Source organism: Trichosurus vulpecula, chromosome 4, assembly GCF_011100635.1.
Source record: "Trichosurus vulpecula isolate mTriVul1 chromosome 4, mTriVul1.pri, whole genome shotgun sequence".
NCBI classification, from domain to species: Eukaryota; Metazoa; Chordata; class Mammalia; order Diprotodontia; family Phalangeridae; genus Trichosurus; species Trichosurus vulpecula.
Window position 1 is genome coordinate 302946033 of NC_050576.1, and position 18201 is coordinate 302964233.

The 18201-nt window shown below is 38.8% G+C and overlaps 1 protein-coding gene across 2 annotated transcripts in view; it reads right to left on the reverse strand.

Moving 5' to 3' along the window:
* Positions 1-1698: 1698 nt before the first annotated feature.
* GTF2F2 (general transcription factor IIF subunit 2) overlaps positions 1699-18201 on the reverse strand; it is a 170764-nt gene continuing 154261 nt past the window's right edge. For both annotated transcript variants that reach the window (XM_036757794.1, XM_036757795.1), the window contains one exon: positions 1699-2378. In XM_036757794.1, the coding sequence (XP_036613689.1) occupies positions 2259-2378 (120 nt within the window). In that variant the 3' untranslated portion in view covers positions 1699-2258. The remainder of the gene's footprint in view (positions 2379-18201) is intronic.

An 18201-nucleotide genomic window follows, 5' to 3' on the forward strand; every position in this document is an offset into this window, starting at 1 on the left:
AAGCTCAGCAAATTATTTTTGGTGATTTATAAGTCATCTTATTTGTAATAATATTTGTGAAATGCTTTAAAGTTTGCAAAGTATCTCATTTGAATGTTGTAACATTCCTGGGACGGGTTTCTAAGGATGAGGTAGGCACATACTTATTATCACCCTCATTTTAAAGATGAGGAAACTGAGATTAATCTACGTATCCACTGTCACATAGCCAGGTCTTCCTGACTCCCAGTCCAACACTCTGTGCATTAAACATGGGCACCAAACACGGAAGCCCCTGGGCTACATGTGTCCCACAACACTCCTGAGTGTGGCCTGAATCAGATTAAAATGTAGTTCTTACCTGATTTTAATGTGCTGCTGTATTAATAAAAAAAAGAAATGCATAAACATATGTGGCTATGTCAGTATGTGACCTGCAGGGATTCCCATGGTGACTTCTGTTTCTATTTGAGGTCAACATGTCTGCCCTATATTAATGCTTTCTGAACCCTTTGCTTGTGTGAGACTCGGACAACCAGGGATAGGAGAGAAAGCAGAGGTGGTTCTGTTTCAATCAAGAGTAGATACCATGGGAGGAAAAATGGGGAAACACTGTTGTCTCGTTCTGAGGATCTCGTTTTGGTGCTTTTCAATGTGTTTTCTTTTATATTACTGTGGTCACTGTGTCAACTTTCTTTTTTAAAATAAATTTCACTGATGCCTTTTGTTCTTACATTATACTTATCTTTGGATATAACTCCCAACCCAAACCTGCAATTGAAACCTCCCTTCAAGTCTGATGAGAGAAGAGAGGTGTATTTCATTATCTGTGCTTGGAGACCACTACTGGATTTCTCAATTACTCAGAATTTGCCTCTTTAAGAATTATTTTTTCATTTTGCAGCCATTATGTATATTGCTAGCTCACTTGGCATGAAGTCATAGAAATTCTCCATGTTTCTTTGAATTCATCATATCTGTCATTTCTTACTGCACAAGAATATTCCATTAGTCATATACCGTAATATGTTCAACCACTCCCTAATTGAAGACAACTACTTTATTTCCAGACCTTTGTTATCACAAAAGGTTCTATATTGTGTTTTCTTGGGGTAAACTGTCAAGTTACGTTTTTTTAGGATTAAAAAAAATGAAATTACCTTAGCATTCCATAATGATGGAACTTTACAAATTCTCCCATTCTTTTATATTTCCTTCCTTCTCGCTCACCATAGTCTTCTTTTTGTGACACACAAGAGTCAACAAATCTTTTAAATGACTGGTTGTTCAGTCATTCATTCCCACTCTTTGTGACCCCATTTAACAACAGCAAGCCAATATTATCAATGGGTTTTTCTTGACAAAGATACTGGAGTGGGGTTTTCCATTTCCTCCTCCAAAGGATTAAGGCAAACAGATGTTCCGTGACTTGCCCAGGGTCACAAAGCTAGTGTCTGAGGCTGGATTTGAACTCAAATCTTACTGATTCCAGGCCCAGAGCTCCATCCACTGACCCATCTGTGACAAGTTTATACTACATGGTTGGGGAGGCACAGTTTACCTATCTCTTTTTTTTTTTAAACATGCTTCAGCTTTGGTAAGTATTTCGATTTTACTTCTATTGAATTAAAGAGAAACAATAGATAAGCAGTTCTTCGTTTTTCTACTGTTGAAATTAGAATTACCAGGGCCCCAAAGGCAGTAATATAAAATACTCTGGTACAAATCAAAATGGTCTCTTTTATTGATAAATTTAAACTTAAGACATGATCCCATTAAAAAATCTTAACAGGTAACTTTGTTCTTTAGCATGTTTCAGAATGGAGAAGTCTTGCTTTTTTCATTCAGGAAGCTGTGGCTGCCTCCCTTTCCCTTGGTTATGCCCATCTTCATTTTCAATCAATTGTCCACTGTGGGCAGGTAAAGGCTTCATTCAACAAGACATGTGCTATTAATTCAAGTCTTTCTAGGGTGTTAGAAAACCTTTCCTTATTTTATATTTTAAAGTCAATACTTGAAAACAAAACCAATTTTAAAGCAAAGCAATCCCTAGCATTGGTTTATTACAAATTTCTTTTATAAATAACTTCCTCCCCCCCAACCTTAGAAACTTTATTGAAAAAACAAACAAAAAAGTGAAGCAGGAGGAATTAAAAAATACCCGTCACTTTACTCTCTCAATAGACTGCTCAAAGTTTTGAGGACAGCTGCAGGGTTTGCTTAGTACAGTCACAAGCCACCGCACCACCAGCTCCTTGTTGGCAGACAACGAGTTCTTCCTAATCACTCTTATCCTCTCCTTGGTAATGTCTGTACTCTGGCTTCAGTTCCCAGGTATTTTTGTGGGTCCCCTTAACATTGTAAATGCCTATTTCTCTCAAGATTTCCTTCAGGTATATCTAAAGAAGAAAAAAAAAAGAAACCACAACAGATTAGATTATGAAGGCAGACAATCACTATACTTTGCTTAAAACACAATTATTTGTTTGCCAAAGCAGACTTCTGTGTAACAAAAATTACAACCTGACAAGTGTCAAGCTCTCAGTGGGATTTCTTGACTACAGTTAAATGATTCTGCTATGTTGGCTTCTGACACTATACTATTAGTCATATCACACATACAATTACCATGTATTTGAATTCACAAGAGGCTGGAAATCTATGCATGCCACCAAATTTAAAACAGAGGTGATTTTTCTCGATGAAAATACCTAGGAAATTACTGGTGTTCAATGTTTGTTATTATGATACCTCATTAATAACAGTAGTACTAGTAATAATCCATCTCTGCCAACCTTGGGAATAAAACATGGAGTTCTACATGAAGTTACACTGCCAGCAGCTGTAGAGTGGCCTCAAGGGTCCAGGAGAGGGTAAGAAAGGGTCATTACTGTGGAGTAACCAGTTAGTACAGTGGCTACAGGTGCTAAGGAGGAAAAAAATGCCTGAATCAGGAAATATGGAGCTTGCTAGTCACAGGATGCCTGGCCAGTCAATCAGGTTCTCCGTTACCCCTGGGTCATGGAAGGGACACTGGCCCAGGTTGTGAGAACATCAGGGAAAATTCAGTAGTTATAGCAAAGTGCTTCAAAATATACTGCAGTCTGCTCTGTGTCAAGGGAGCATGCAGTGCTATGCAATTCCTCTTCACTGACAGAAAAGTAAATGAAGTTACCTAAAAGGAGAAAAAAGGACCCAAAGCCCTGTGGATCATTCTGCTATAGTGCACAACTCAATTTTATGCTGCTCCAGTGTGTAAATAACTGCATCCCTGCCAACAGAGCAGCATGCCATAAGCTGACCAATGTTAATTTAATCATTTCTCCTTTAGGGGAAAATTAGTCATGACTTTTAGTTATGACTTCGAAACTCCACTGAATTAGAAAGAGGAGTCTTGGCTTCTGGGGTCCTTGAGTGCTGTCTCTTTCTGACTCTTTTGGGACGTCAAAGGAAAACACCAGGAACATCAATAAACCTCTGCTACTTTACATATGTGAATTTTTTTGGAGGGGAGGGTAGAGATGAGAGATGGGAGAATTCTTTGAGAAACCGACTTCTGACAGGAGAAGGCTGAGCTTTTGAGAAAATCACAGAAATTTTATCCTGGTCTTGCACTACTTGCATGATGGACAAATCACTTGATTTTGTGGAAGCTCAGTTCTGTCATGGTTAAAGCAAAGCATTTGGGCTAGGTCAAGAGTTTATAACCTGAGACCTGCAAACTTGGTTAAAAAAAAATTGGTAGCTATTTCAGTACAACTGGTTTCCTTTGTAATTCTTTGCATTGTGTCTTATGTGCTTAAAAAGATTACTCTGAGAAGGGCCTTGTTCTGACCCCCTGGGCTGAGGGATCTTCATGACAGCCTCTTCTATCTCTGAAGGCCTGGGATTCTCCGAATTCCCTGAATCAGCTGCTTAGCTCACTGACATACACAATCAGGGTATGATGCTCTACATTTACTAGGGAATGCTTGTAACTTATTCTCACAATTTGCAGCATCATATAGCAAAGGCTAAATGTTTTTTAAAAACAAAACACAACTCTGGTTTGTTTAAAAGGCTCTCTCTCTGTCCTGTGAGGTCGGTACTCCCAGCCCAAGCCCAGCAGGTGGCAGCAAGGGATCAAATGAGCACTGGGGCTGTGGTCTCCCAGTGACCCAGGAGCACCCTCTCCAAACCATCTGCTGGTGGGTCAACAAGAGACCTTTCTGAATGTATACACACAGATGCTTCTGAACTGCCCACATGACAAACATGTTAACTGCCTATTACTTCAACAGATTACATTTTTTTAAAAAGGCATCACATTAAGAACTAATCAAAAAGGAATTATAAACACAAAACCATGTTAGGCACAAATTATTTGCAGTCTAGGTACAAAATGACCAATATAGTGATTTATTGGGTCAGTTTCAGTGAGTTAAGTAAATATATGAAAAGTACCAGAAAATAGCAGCTTGCCTTTTAGAAGCTAAAGGTTTAAAAGGACTGAAAGAAGGTAAGTGAAAAGACCTCCCAGCATGGGGCTTCATTTCTAGTCCAAGGGTTCTGAAATATGAACTTATTATAGAAAACACAAAGCTGGTGTGAGATATTAGTTGGTGAGAAACAGGCAAACGTACACACAATAAGCCCCTTATAATTTGATGTTTGGGGGGAGGGGTTGTTTTTCCTGTTATTTCTTCTTCCCCCCTCCCTTTTCCTTGGCTGGCTTGGTATAGGGATATAAGCACTCCATGTTTCTTTCACATGAAGACAAGACCAGTGACAGTCAGTACAGCACCAACTTTGAATTCTTTTCCCTTTAGTGGAGATTTGGAGGTTGCAATGAACCATTTATATTCTCTCACTCTGACTCAACATTTATTAAGCACCTGCTAAGTACAGAGCATTGTCAGATGCTGGGTGAGGTACAACATTCAGATAAACCAAATACCTAAGATAAAACAAAACATGATGAGTGCCTAAAAAAGGAGAACAGGGTCATGGGAGGTAACTCTTAACTGGAAGGCTGGGCAGAGTTGGGCTTTAAAGGATGGGGGAGGGAAGCGAGAAAGGTTGAAGGGGAGGCCATTTCAGGCACTGGGAAACAATGTGAGGTTCAGAGGTGGAAAAGCACAGGGTGTAGGGGAGGAAAAAAAGACCACTTTGTCAGATGTGCACAGAGAACAGTGGAGAGGAATAACAATCAAACAAGACAGGAAAGAGAGAAGAGCGCCATGTTGTGGAAGACCTAGCATGCTAAGAAGCTTGAGTTTCACTGGGAAAGTAATGGGGAACTACTGAAAGGCTCTGAGCAAGAGTGACAGACCCCAATTTGTGGGTAAGGAAGATAGGTCTGACAGCGGAGTATAATGGAGGATGTAGAGGGGAAGAAAATGGAGGTAGGGAGAAGGATTAGAAGCTAATAAAATAATGTAAGCATAGCAAAGTTCCACTTTAGGAATCTCTTAGGAGTTCAGAAGTCAATGTCTGGACATGGAAAAAGGACCACTGTGCAAGGCTTACCTCCTTGTTCTTAAACCTATAACTGGTGGGGTGTACCTCTGCTTGACCCAAGTCAGCTAACCTGTCCATGGTTCCCATTCGACATTTATTAAAATGAGGGGCTGGGACTAAATGATCTCTCAGATCACTTCTAGTCCTAACATTCTATGATCTTGACCAGGTAATATAAACACTGAGGAAACAGGCAGAAGATAGGCTGAGGAAAAAAGTCATGTCTGGAGACAGTACCCTAGAAAAGTGCTCAAAGGAAGAGCCCTAGGAAGGGACAAGTGTTTGTGTTGATAAAGGAGAATGGGGTAGAGGAAGGCTGATTAGACATGGCAGTTAAGAAGAGAACATAACAGCAACGAGACTGAGACAAGGTACAGGTTACACTACAGAGTCAATGTTACCACCTCTTGGCTATCAGCTATGTGGAGCTCCCTAACACGTTACTGATATCCTTGTAGGGTTGTGGTCCATCGTGTGAGAAATACACTGTGGTATTAATTCAATTAATTCAATCTTCCTGTACGTGACTAGGTTACTTTAGCACTAAGTCTGTAAATTATTCAGGTAGAAAGGAACTGTAGGAGACACAAAAAGATAGGAAGGAGATTTATAAACCTCAAACAGGATAACAGACAAATAAAACTCTCTCTTTTTGGTTACTGAGGCAAGTTCTTAAGGGATAACCATGTTGGATAAATGCCATTTAATTCTGGAGAGTGACCTTCCAATTGAGTAAGGGCAGGTCAACTATGTGTAGAGAGAACATCCAGGGTATTTAGTATGGGGAGTGAGGGTTCTTCCAAATTCTGAGTACTGGAATCTGTCTCTTCCTCCTATTGATTTTGTTTTTCTGCCTTCCATTATTTTTTTAAGAAAGAAATCTGCCCCTAAGTCAATCAACTTTCTATCATTAAAGACTGGGGAGATTTCTCACTAGACTGTGTGCTGCTCTGCAGTACAAGATCTGAAGGATTCAACTGGCCCAGGTCCAGGAACTCTTCCTCAAAGAGCTGTGTGGGAGTGTTTACAGCTAGACTGAATTTGGGAAAGAAAGCCTTGCAGGTTCTGTGGGAGAGAAAAGTTAAGTCATGTGAGCAACCCTGACAGGTCTAAGGACTAGGAAACCATTTGCATTTGTGCAGGGGAAATAAGTGTGGTTTTGAGGTAAAATGTGGAGGTCCTCTACCGTGGGCCCATGACTCTCTGTCCTACCTCTCCCAAGCCTGAGCCAACTGATGTAGAATCACACGGCAGAGCAGCCCACTGTTTCTGATTCTTCCTGTCCCTCCTCCCACTGCTGCCATTTCTTGTAACCATCCAACCATCCTTTTCTCTATGGATGCTCCAAACCAAATGATGCACTGATGTCTGGACAGGAGCTAGCCACATCTGTGGGAGGCTTTGCATAAAGAATACATGGGAATTTCAAGAGGGTAATTAAAATACCCTAGAGAATGAATTTACCTTTAAGTTAAAGTTGAAACCTAAGCTCTCATACTTCTTATGTAAAGTAAAAATGCTATTCAACTTGGCTTTTATTCACGGATCTTATACAAATGTTTATGCAAAGGTTACATTTAAATTAAAAATTTTTTTTTGAATAATGTAGCCACTAAGGAAAAGGAATCTACATGTTCTTTTTTTCTCCCCAAGGAAGCAAACTGCTAATAGCAAGAAAGCAATGGATGTTTAGCTTGCTTCATTTCTGTCAGTCTTTGTTACAGCCCACACAAAGTTAACCCAGGCCTGATGAATTCCAAAATAACACTTATCTTTACAAAGTATATTTCCTGTTCTGAAGTGAGAGCTCTGTTGCAACACAGGTGGTTACTGCCTGGCTGTGGTTTTCTATTCCACAATTACTTCTGGGAAAGATGAAGGATGACAACCGAGTCTCGTACTAAAGAATAGCAAGTTATACATTAAATTCAATTTATGGGTCACTCTGCAAATGTGAAACAAAATGGCACCTGATAAAAATCTCAAATAGATGTATCCTTCTTTACTGAATAGACCTGATTAAAGTAAGAAAGGAAAATTTTAATGGTCAAAGTTCTTATAACTTTGAAAAAACTGTCAGGAGCATGATAATTTTTATTAGCCCTGTGAAACAGAGCAATGGGTATCATATAAAAAGGAAGGGAAAATGGAAGTCAGTATCCCATACCAAAACAGGAATTAAACCACTCTAAATCTTTGACATGTGTCATCTAATCTCTACTGGAGACCTATCAAGATGGGCCACTGAACTCACCATCTCCTGATACATCTCATTTCACTTTTGAACAGCTCTAATTATGCCCAACTGGCTCTCTTCTACAAAACCCAATGTAACAGACAGGTACATGAATGAATCATCTGGCCTAGGAAATACTTTTCCTTGTGCTCCCCCAGGGTCAGGTATAAAGTAATGAGATGAAGATGATTCTTGAGAAAAAGCAACAAGTACCAACACCAACAGATATATACACGTAAATGATCCCCAAACTGTGTCACCCCATTTGTCTAGCACCTTCAAGGAACAAGGTGTTCCATCATAAGCAGATTTTTCATATCCCAAATAACTGAAAATACAAACTTCAAAATTATTCCTTATTTATGCTATTTTTTAAACATGTCGAACATATATATCACATCAACGCCTTGTTAGAGTATAACGAAAGAGTTCTGTATGGTACAGGGAAAGAACACTGGTCTCAGAGCTAAGGGGCCTGGGCTCCTCTTCCACTTCTGCAGCCAACTCACCATGTAGAGCTCTACCAATGTCAGGGATGATAATGATGACAATTTCTCCTTTCTAAGCCTCAATCATCCCTTCTTTGATTAATGCCTTACTCTTTTTGAAGGCTGGGTGCTGAAGTCTCAAACTTCTTTACAGCTTTACAAGTCTTTAACTGTTGTGACCTTATGAAAATAAGCTTCTCACCAAAGTTCCACAACAAATTACAAGAATGCCAAGAGCCTCCAGATTTCCTTATTCCTGGTGTAAAGGCTTACCCGACAAGGTCACATATATCTATTATTGGTTTCTTTAGCAAGATGAACTTTGATTCCTAACTGCCTCTGATGGATACCACGTGTCATTTAATCTACTCAATTCCTTTCCACAGTCTGACTTGTAGGCTTTAAGGTCTCAAGGGGTGTCTCTTCTGTCCCAATCCAATAACCTAGTGCAAAGCACTGAGGACACAAAAATGAATTGAAAGGAACTCTCTGGTGTCCGAGAGCTTGTACTCCACTGGAGTGATCGACATACAAAGTAGAGGAAGGCTGATTTGGGGGAGAGACAGTATGAATGCACAGGGGCAGGAAATGATCTCCTCTAGCTACAAGGGCCTTTGTACATTAGCACCCATGACTTCAGGATCCTGCCCCAGTCTTCCTCACTTTGTGACCATTATTAACTTCTGTCACAGCAGCTCCTCAAGACATCTGGAAAATGACTCACTTTACAAACTGTGTGTTTTGCATACAACTGCATTTACCTCTGCTTAGCTGAGAATTCTGTTCAGCACCTTTTCAGTTTCTGCTGGGCCTTTTTCAGAGATTCTTAGTAAATTATTTCTCTCTAATCCCTTTCCCACTCCTGACTTCTAATTTCATATGCTTTTGCCACAGATGATTTAGACTAATAACTTTCACCATCTGAAACAGCCTCCTCCCTTAACTCCTTTTCAAGTTCAAGCACACTTCAAAATTTGATAACCAAAGAAAATCCTAAATGACTTCTAGTCAGGATCACAATTCTATGCAATCAATAATGCAGACCCTGTATTCAGGATGCTTCTCATTCCAAAAATTCATACACTTCTTATTCCAAAAACTTTAGCTTCCTTGATTTGCAACTGAATAAAATGAGCTTTTTGTAATCTGGAGGTGAGGTAAGAAGACCAAGTTACCTTAATCTGATTAACCTGGGACTTAAATACCAACATGCAAAATTGAGCCAGTGCTACAGATGTGGTTACAGGGATGACACACGGGGTTTCTGTGTCATCTTCCCATGGTATAAAAACTCATGAGTATGTAGTGCTTGATGGCTACAAAGTACTTTAAACATTATCACGTCTGATCCTTGCAGCTAACAAGGTCAAGTATTATCATCATCCCCATTCTTTTCAGATGACGCAAAATAAGAGAGACTAAGTGACTTGTTCTAGGTCACACAGCTGGCATTTTGCAGAGGGAGAGCCAGGCGTTGAGTCTGATTCTTCTGATTCCAAATTCTGGGATCTTTCCAGTCTACCTCACTGCTCAAGTGGCTTAGACAGTATCATACAGAGAATGCTTTAAATTAGGCTTAATGGGAATGGTGGTTGCAAACCAACATGACAGGGCACAATTAAATGAATTCTGAATCTGTTAACTATAATAAATACATGAAGACTCAAAGGTACTGAAGACAACAGATAAAGATTAAGATGACACAATCTTCTTTTTTGAAAGTTGTGAAACGAATTACAGCACCTCAGCACTCTGACAATCACATTAGTGAGATCAAAAGACAAAAATCTTCCTTGCTCTTAGTGCAGATAAAGAAAATATATTGACATCGCTGAAGCTGAAATTAAAAGGCAAGCTTAGAATCTCTGTAGGTGTATTTTGTATCAATAGACAAATTCACAATGAATTATGCATTTTCAATGAACAAAAATGTCTGGGTTGAGGGAACAGTTTAGTTTTGAGCACCTGAGAGTGATTAATTGATTCTTATGTATCATCTTAATCACTAAAACTAGTTGTACTTACTAATTTTTTAGTCAAGAGGAACCCTCTTTCAAATCTAGCTTCCAATAACAAAAACTAAAAATACTTAATTTTGTTTTCCTGGTTGATTATTATTCATTGGGAAGGTGACTTTTTAAATATAGTATTTTTCCCAATTATATGTAAAGACTATTTTAAACATTCATTAAAAAAAATTTTTTATGAGCTCCAAATTTTCTCTCTCCCTCAACTCACTGTTCTCTAAGACAGCAAGCAATTTGATATAGGCTATATATATGTAATCATGTAAAAGATATTTCCACATTAGTCATGTTATTAAAGAAACAGACCAAAATTAACACACACACACATGCACACCCACACCCATACCCACAACTGAAAAATAGTATGCTTCTATCTGCATTCAGGAAAGTTACATTTTTAATAAAAAGCAGATTGCAATTATCTATGTATGTAGGAAACAGTGACAGAAATGAAATTTCAGTCTTAGGAAGTCTGAGAAGGAAGGGATATCAACCTATTAAAATTGTCATATTACTTCCCTTCTCCCCACCCTTCACCATTTAAGTTAAGCAGCAAGCCAAAGTTAGGAAGGAAAAAAAAAAGGCAGGTTTTAAAAGGCTGAAGTTACTCCTCCCAATTGACTTAATTTTAGGAATTAAGCATAAGATGGTGAGCTAGAAGATTAAAGTTATAACACTTACTAAGACCTGCAAAGCATGATATTGATTATTCTGGAAAGCCTACTGAAAGGAGCATTGATTCTTTTCTGAAATAATTTTCATGCCAGGCATGAAAATAAGTTCCAGCCCAAGTGTTAAGGTACTCCCTCCCCCCCAGCCCTCTCCCCCAAAAAGCCAGGGCAAAAGAATCAGCAGATATTAAAAAAAAATTAGTGTACTCTGCCTCACTTTGTAACCAGAGAATTATGGGAAAGTCTTTTTTTATGGGGAAAATCAGTTATGTTGGCAAAAGGTTTTGATAATATTTTAGCCCAGTGTAGCAATAACAGGAAATGGAGATAGGAAGATGAGACAGTAGATGATATTGGTAATGGTATATTTCAGATTAAATATCATTTTTGTAGCTCAATGTTATTTGAAAACTAGTTATAAGGTTAATACATAGTTACTTTCAATTTTATTAGGTAGTCCATCTCATACATTGCTCCTGCTTGAATATTTAGGGCTCTGGGATGCATATGGTAATTCTAATTCAACTGATATTTTTTTCTACAAAATTATAATACTCTATTAAAATACCTATGCAGTTGATATTCTGATTGCACGAGGTGATATATTTCGCTAATACAAGTCAATAATGATGTCAGTGTGATTAGTCCCTTCATTGACACAAATTTAAACTCTGGGATAGCACTATGTATGGTCTTTTTGAGTCGTGGCTGAAAAATTCTACAAAGTGACATAACATAGAGCAAAACTGAAAGCAATATAAAAACAGAGATACAAGTACTTTCTTCCCCTAAACTTTAACTCATCTATCAGAAATTTAATTGATTATCCTGAACAGAAGTAAGTAGAAATTAACCTAAATCTTGTCTTTGGTTCAGAAGCCTTTCTTAGGTGTTTATTTTCAGCAGAAGTCTTTAGTATCAGTTTACTCTTATATAGTACCTGTCTTTTAAATTCTGGTTATTTTGTATCCCTTAAGTAACACCTTCAATTCCTGCAATGAAAGATTGTATTTGGCCTTCTAAAGCCAAATATTATAGTCCCCCCAGGCTGTCCCCTTTATGGTAGAAACACAGCTGGTTCTGGTTGTGATGGCCTGCAATGTCTGCTAGTGGGAAGGCTGAGGCTGGTGTGTTGCTTGAGCTCAGTAATTCTGAGCAGCAGCGCACTAAAACTGACTAAGTGTCCTCACTAAGTCTGTCACCAATAAGGTGAGCCTCAGGCAGTAGGGGTGGGCCACCTGGTTGCCTGGGGAAGGAAAAACCAGCCCAGTTCAGAAACAAAGCAAGTGAAAGCTTCCTTATCAGTGATGGAATCAGGTATATGAGTACCTGCTGCACTTCCAACATGGGTGAGATGGGGAGAGAGGGAGAAGAGGAAGGGAGGAGGAGAGGGGGAGAGGGGAAGAGGGAGAGGGAGGGAGAAGGAGAGAAAGGAAAGAAAGAAAGCTGATCAAGAACTCATGTCACACTCTTCCCTGTGTCCATTTCTTTTCATTCGTGGGTGTCCCTGACAACCATGTGATGAAGTAACTTTCACACGCCCCACCTCCTTTCTTGTAAATGCTGTTTTAAATCATACAGTTAGTTTGAAAGCCGTGTACTGGAAGTTGTTTTTAAACCTGATTTCCTGACAGTTTCTTAAACGGAGCCATAACCATTTTATTAACTTTTTAACACATAGTGGGATGATACAGAATAGAATTTAATCAGAAAAATGTTGTAAATTCTTCAAAATCTTACTCAATTCAGTGATTCAAAGGCATAACCTCTAAGATTCTCTCAAACATGCTTTTAACAAGATGGAACAGAATTTCAACTCACTTTGTCAAACACATGGGGCACTTATTTCTCATTAACTATCTCTCTCTCTCCACCCCTCTCCCTTGTAGGATTATATTCAGTTTTGCTAGGTAATTCATTCTTAGCTATAAGCTTAGATCCTTTGTGTTTTGGAATACTGCATTCCAGGTTCATGGTATTCAGACAGTCCAATGATTCTTAATTTGTTTTTCTTTTCAATCTGTTTTCCAAGGCAGCTGATTTTACTATGAGATACCTTACATTTTCCTCTATTTTTTCAGTTTTTTAATTTTATTTTTGATGTTTCTTGTTGCCTCAGGGAGTTATTGGCTTCTATGTAGTGCATTTGAATTTTCAGGGAGTTTTTTGCTTGGGCAAGGTTAATATCTCATGTCAAGCTGCTAATAACCTTTCCAATTTTTCATTTCTTTTCAATTTTTTCCTCAATTGCTCTCATACTGTTTACAAAAACATTAAGAAAAAAACCTTAAAAAACCCCAACAAAATTCTTGCTTTCTTTCTTCTAAGAATTCTGGTTGAGTTTGTGACCAAGCTGTGTTTTTCTCCGAGTTATTACCTGTAGATGTTTTAGAGTCATTCTCTTCTGTTTGTGTCTTGAGAATCCCTGCTACCACATTAGCTCATTATGATGGGCTTCCTTTTTGTCTGACCATTGTTAGCCTACTTCCTGACTCCAGACTTGATGTTAGGGCTCAGCTCTGCAGCACTTCTGGAGGGAAGGTCTGAGCTGGTCTTGCTGCTGCTTTCTTGGAGCAGTGAGTGTTGGGTTATTCCAGGATCTCAGGGCCAAGTTGGGGGCCTCTAAGCTTTCAGTGCTTCCAAAATGGTTTGATGTAGGGAAAAGTGTGATTGCTGCCCTCCTCGTTAGAGCTCAGCAAATTCCTGACCTGGGTTTGGGTCTGAGCCAAGTGGAAAGCTCCATTATCTCAGAGTAGCAGAACTGTAAGATCCCTTTGGTCTGGGATTCCTGCCCTGGTTACTCCTCTGCAGGTTGGCCTAGATGTTAGAAGTGAGACCCTGCTTTTAACCTTAAATCTGAGCTATACCACTGTTGCTGTTGCAGGCTTTCAAATTTGCTCCTTTCTCCATACACTACCCAGGGCCTCTCTCCTTAGAAAGGCCACTGCTATGCACAGGTCCCTTTCTCATTCTGCTCTGGATCTGTGACCCAAGACTGGGTTGAAGGAAAGAAAGCTGCCAGTTGGCACCTATCTGTTGCAGTGCCCTAGTGGGAGTCTGTGGGTACTCCATATGGGTGTAAGACAGCCTGCTGCCCCAGCACAGAGCCTCTCCCTGAGGGCTAGAGTTCCATAGCCTGCTTCTGGCCCTATGCTCTCTCCACTGTCCGAAGACTGTCTCCTTATGCCAAACTGGACTGGACAAAGGATTCCCTGTGATTTTTTCTACTTCCACATTAGAATCTGGTCTGGTATACTTTATGTATTGTTAGGAAGAATCTGTGGAGAAGAGTACACTATAATGCTTCTTATTTCTCTGCCATTTTGGCTCTGCTCTTTATCTGGCACTGTTAGAAATGTAAAACTAATTTTAAATTTCACTTTATTCTGTGAATACTAAACTCTGTGCCAGTGGGACTCCTTCTTTCCTCTTTGGCTCTGATCACCCTGGAAGATCCCTCTACTCTGTGGACTCTTCTGTGATTGGTCAGTTGCTCTCAGAGCCTCCATTTTCCAAAGTGTCCAGACCAGCTCCGTTCACTCCTCCATTTTTTTCCCTCTGGACTTCAGTCTTGACTCTCCAGGTTTTTTTCTCTACCATGCCCCCATCTGCATTACTTTCCCCCATCCCTGCATTTACCTTTTCTGCTTCCTGTTATGTATTGTCTTCCCAATTAGAATACAAGCTTCTTGAAGGTAAGGAATGTACAACCAGGGCTTGGCACGGAACTTGGCACAAAGCAAGTGCTTAACAAATAAATGTTTGTTGACTTGAAAAAAATACAAGATCAAATAATAAGTTAAAGAGAAAAATGTCTTTGTTATGATAAATTAATCAAAGATGCCTGAAAAATTCAGTGATCTATATATTTTTCTGGTTCTATCAAGCCATAAATTCAATTTCCACAAGTTTTGACTAAACACTTACTAAATAAGTGCTGAAGGACACAAAATAAAGAGTGACAACACATTGTGCTCACTTAATAAAAAAAAGAAGTAAATACCAAGAGTGGTAATTGCTTTAAAAAAAAAAGTCATGTGCACTGAAGTGTTCAATAAATAGTTTAACACATCAGAAGAATATTTCTACTTTGATTTTAATAGCTGGAATTTAAAAAGAACCAAGGTCCACAAGAAGAGCTGAAACTCTACTATATATCATTTCTCAGAAGTTTTAATGATTGCCTTATTTCTAATTTTACAATAAAAATATAATAATTTAGTAATTATTAATTAAGCATTATCAAGCATTTGTTTTCATAACATGCTTCTCTTGTATCACCATCCCCCACGCTTTCTCTCAGTTAACATTTTCTCTGAATTTCATATGTTTAAATTATTGTGCTATGGAAGTGGCTCTGGGTTTCCAAAGGTTGTGACAAAGTGCTCTGACAGACCTCAGAAGTGCTTCGAGGATGGCCCAGGGGAGGGTAGGTATGATTGCTTTCCAAAGAACAGCCAAGGTTAATTCAGAGTGGCTCATCACCAGGTTGGACAGGGTGATGACTTTGTCAGCCAGAGAAATTCTTAAAGACCTTCCAATAAGTCCTGGCTAAACCAAGCTCTGTACTAGTAGAAAAGAGTACCAGTTTTGATGAAATGGCAGACTCCCGAAGTAGTGAAGCTTAGATTTTATTCATTTGTCAGAGACATCTCACATATTTTATTATCATTAATATTTCTGCAATCTGACACTTGTAATGAAGTCATGAATCTTGAGCTAACAAGGAGAAAGACACAAGATCTGGAGTCAGAGGACCCGGGTCTGAAGCTTTGCTCTGACATTAGCTAAGTCACTTTTGGCAAATCACTCCTCTTCTTTAGGCAGTTTTAGCTTCTCCAACTGCAAAATGAGAGGATGGACTAGATAATCTCTAAGGTGCCTCCTTGCTTTAAATCCTGTGATCATCTGTCATAATATAAACAGGACCCTAATAAATAGATATGCTAGCTATGCTAACATAGAATAGAATAGAGGCTAGTTATATTTCTTGGAAAGGCTATTTGCCCTGTCCTTACTATAGAAGTATTGCATACAAAAATGAAACTATTCAATTAAGTCCTGGGTCCTTGAATTTACAAAATCTTTAAATCTCTGTGGGAATGATTTCTGAAAAACTAAAAAAAAAAACTCACATCAGACACTTGTTCCCAATATACAAACACTGAAGAAAATATACAACTTCTTATATCCGCAGAATTTGTTTTATCAAGTACGGTTTTTATGTTGCTGAATATAATTTTGGTGCTATAAACCAGTGGACTGGTTTTGTACTTTCCCATTGGGGAAAGGAGAAGAAAAAGGAAGAGAGGCAGACACTCTAGCAGTGAAAATGGGAAAAAGAAACTACAAGTCATATGGACTAAAAGAAGAAAAAAAGAGGGAACAAGAGAAAAGAAAGAGAAAATTAGAAGGGAAAAGCAGTTAAATAGGTCCGAGAGTAAGCTTTGGAGATTCAGACTACACTTTTAGAGCAAAAGTTGAATGGACAAAGATAATGCTTAAATTAGTGTTCAGACCACTGATGATAGTATTTAATGATAAATATAGTAATTAGAATATCTTGCCTTAGCAAGAAATTTGTTATTCTCTCTTAAATAATGGGTCCCCAAATGGTATGACTTAAAATGTTACAAATATTTAATAAGCCTCTAGAGACATACATATGTTTGCATTTAGATACTGTCATCTCTGCCTCATGAACAAAAAGTGCTTATTTTAGACATCTTTGAAGAAAAATTTTGGTATCTTTTAACCTTACTTTCATTTCTAAATATATTCCTTTCTCCTTCCCTGCCCAGCGAGCCATGCCTTATAACAGATTTTTTAAAAGGAGGAAAAAAAAGTAGTTCAGCAGAACTAACCAACACATACAAGTGCGTCACTTCAAATGCAGTGTTATTTAAATTTATACTGCACCTGACCATACTTTCCATCAAACTCTTAGAGGCCAGAAAGAGACTTCACTCTGGGGGTGAAAGTTACAAATACTGCCCCATCTCACATCTTACATGAAATTCCTCTTCTGCTCCAGTTTCGCCCCCTGTCAACTGGACAACTGTAGTAGACTGCCAGCTAATAACATGCTTCTAGGCTCTCCTATCTCAAACCATGTAGTTGCTAAATTAATACTCCTAAGGCATAGGTCTGACAAATAATTCACTGGCTCAAAAACTCTTGAGGGGGGATACCCCATTACCCAAGATAAAATACAGATTCTCTACTCTGACATTTAAGGTACTCTACAGTCTGGCTCCAAGCTGTATTCTTTTCAGTCACTTCTCCCTACTCCCCTTCATGTAGTCTATGGTAGAAACAAGCACATCTGGTGGATGATCCCTAATTTTATGATATCCTCTCCTGGTTCTGGATATCTGAATAGGCCCCAGAATAAATGCTATGACTGGAATGCATTTCCTTTTCAGCTTTACTTGTTGTAATATCCTTTTCTTCTTTGAAGTCTCAGCTCAGGTGTCACCTTTTCCTGGAAACTTTCCCTGATTCTCTCCTTCCTCCTCCCCAATGAAAGCAACCTTTCTTTTGCCCCTGTAACATTCCACCTTATAAAGCATTTATTTGCGTCTTTGTATATAGAATATATGTGAGTGTGTGTATATACATAGATGTTGCCTCTGTACCATCAATTATAATCCTCTTCAGGGCAGGAAACGTTATTTTTCATCATTGTATTGTCTAGCACCATGACTTGTACCCATGAGGCACAAAATTAAATTTACAACAACTGCGAACAAGAGAGCCAATGAGGCAAAGATCCTCCAATTTCTTTTTTTGTGGTGGTGGTCAAAGGACAGATGGTATAGCTGAAAGATAACAAGCTTCTGAGGAGGTCATTGAGCAGTAGTAACAATAGTCATCGCAGCTAACCTTTATGTTTTGTGCTGAGCCAAAATAATCTCTATTGGGAAAAGAGACAAACAGGGAAAGGAAGAAGCATTGATGTAGCTGGGGTTGTTTCTCGGTGATACCATTAATGATCTAGCCTAGAAATGGCTGGTTGAAGGAATACTGGCAAATGAAACTGTCAGGTGGTAGAATTTTTCTTTTTGGTGAGGAGAGAGAGGGCCTTAAAATGGGCTCTCCTGGTCATTATTTAAAAAGGAGCAATGAGCCACCTCTTCACATGCTTTAGATTCCCTAAGGATATGCTGTATATTTTTCTATGTTGTACGTATGAAAAAAATGTAAGGAAAGAAAAGAAACAAGAAGTTCAAGGTTGAAGATCAAAGTTGAAATGAAGCCAAGAGATAAATAATATGGCTTCAGTAGCATTCTGTCTGTGT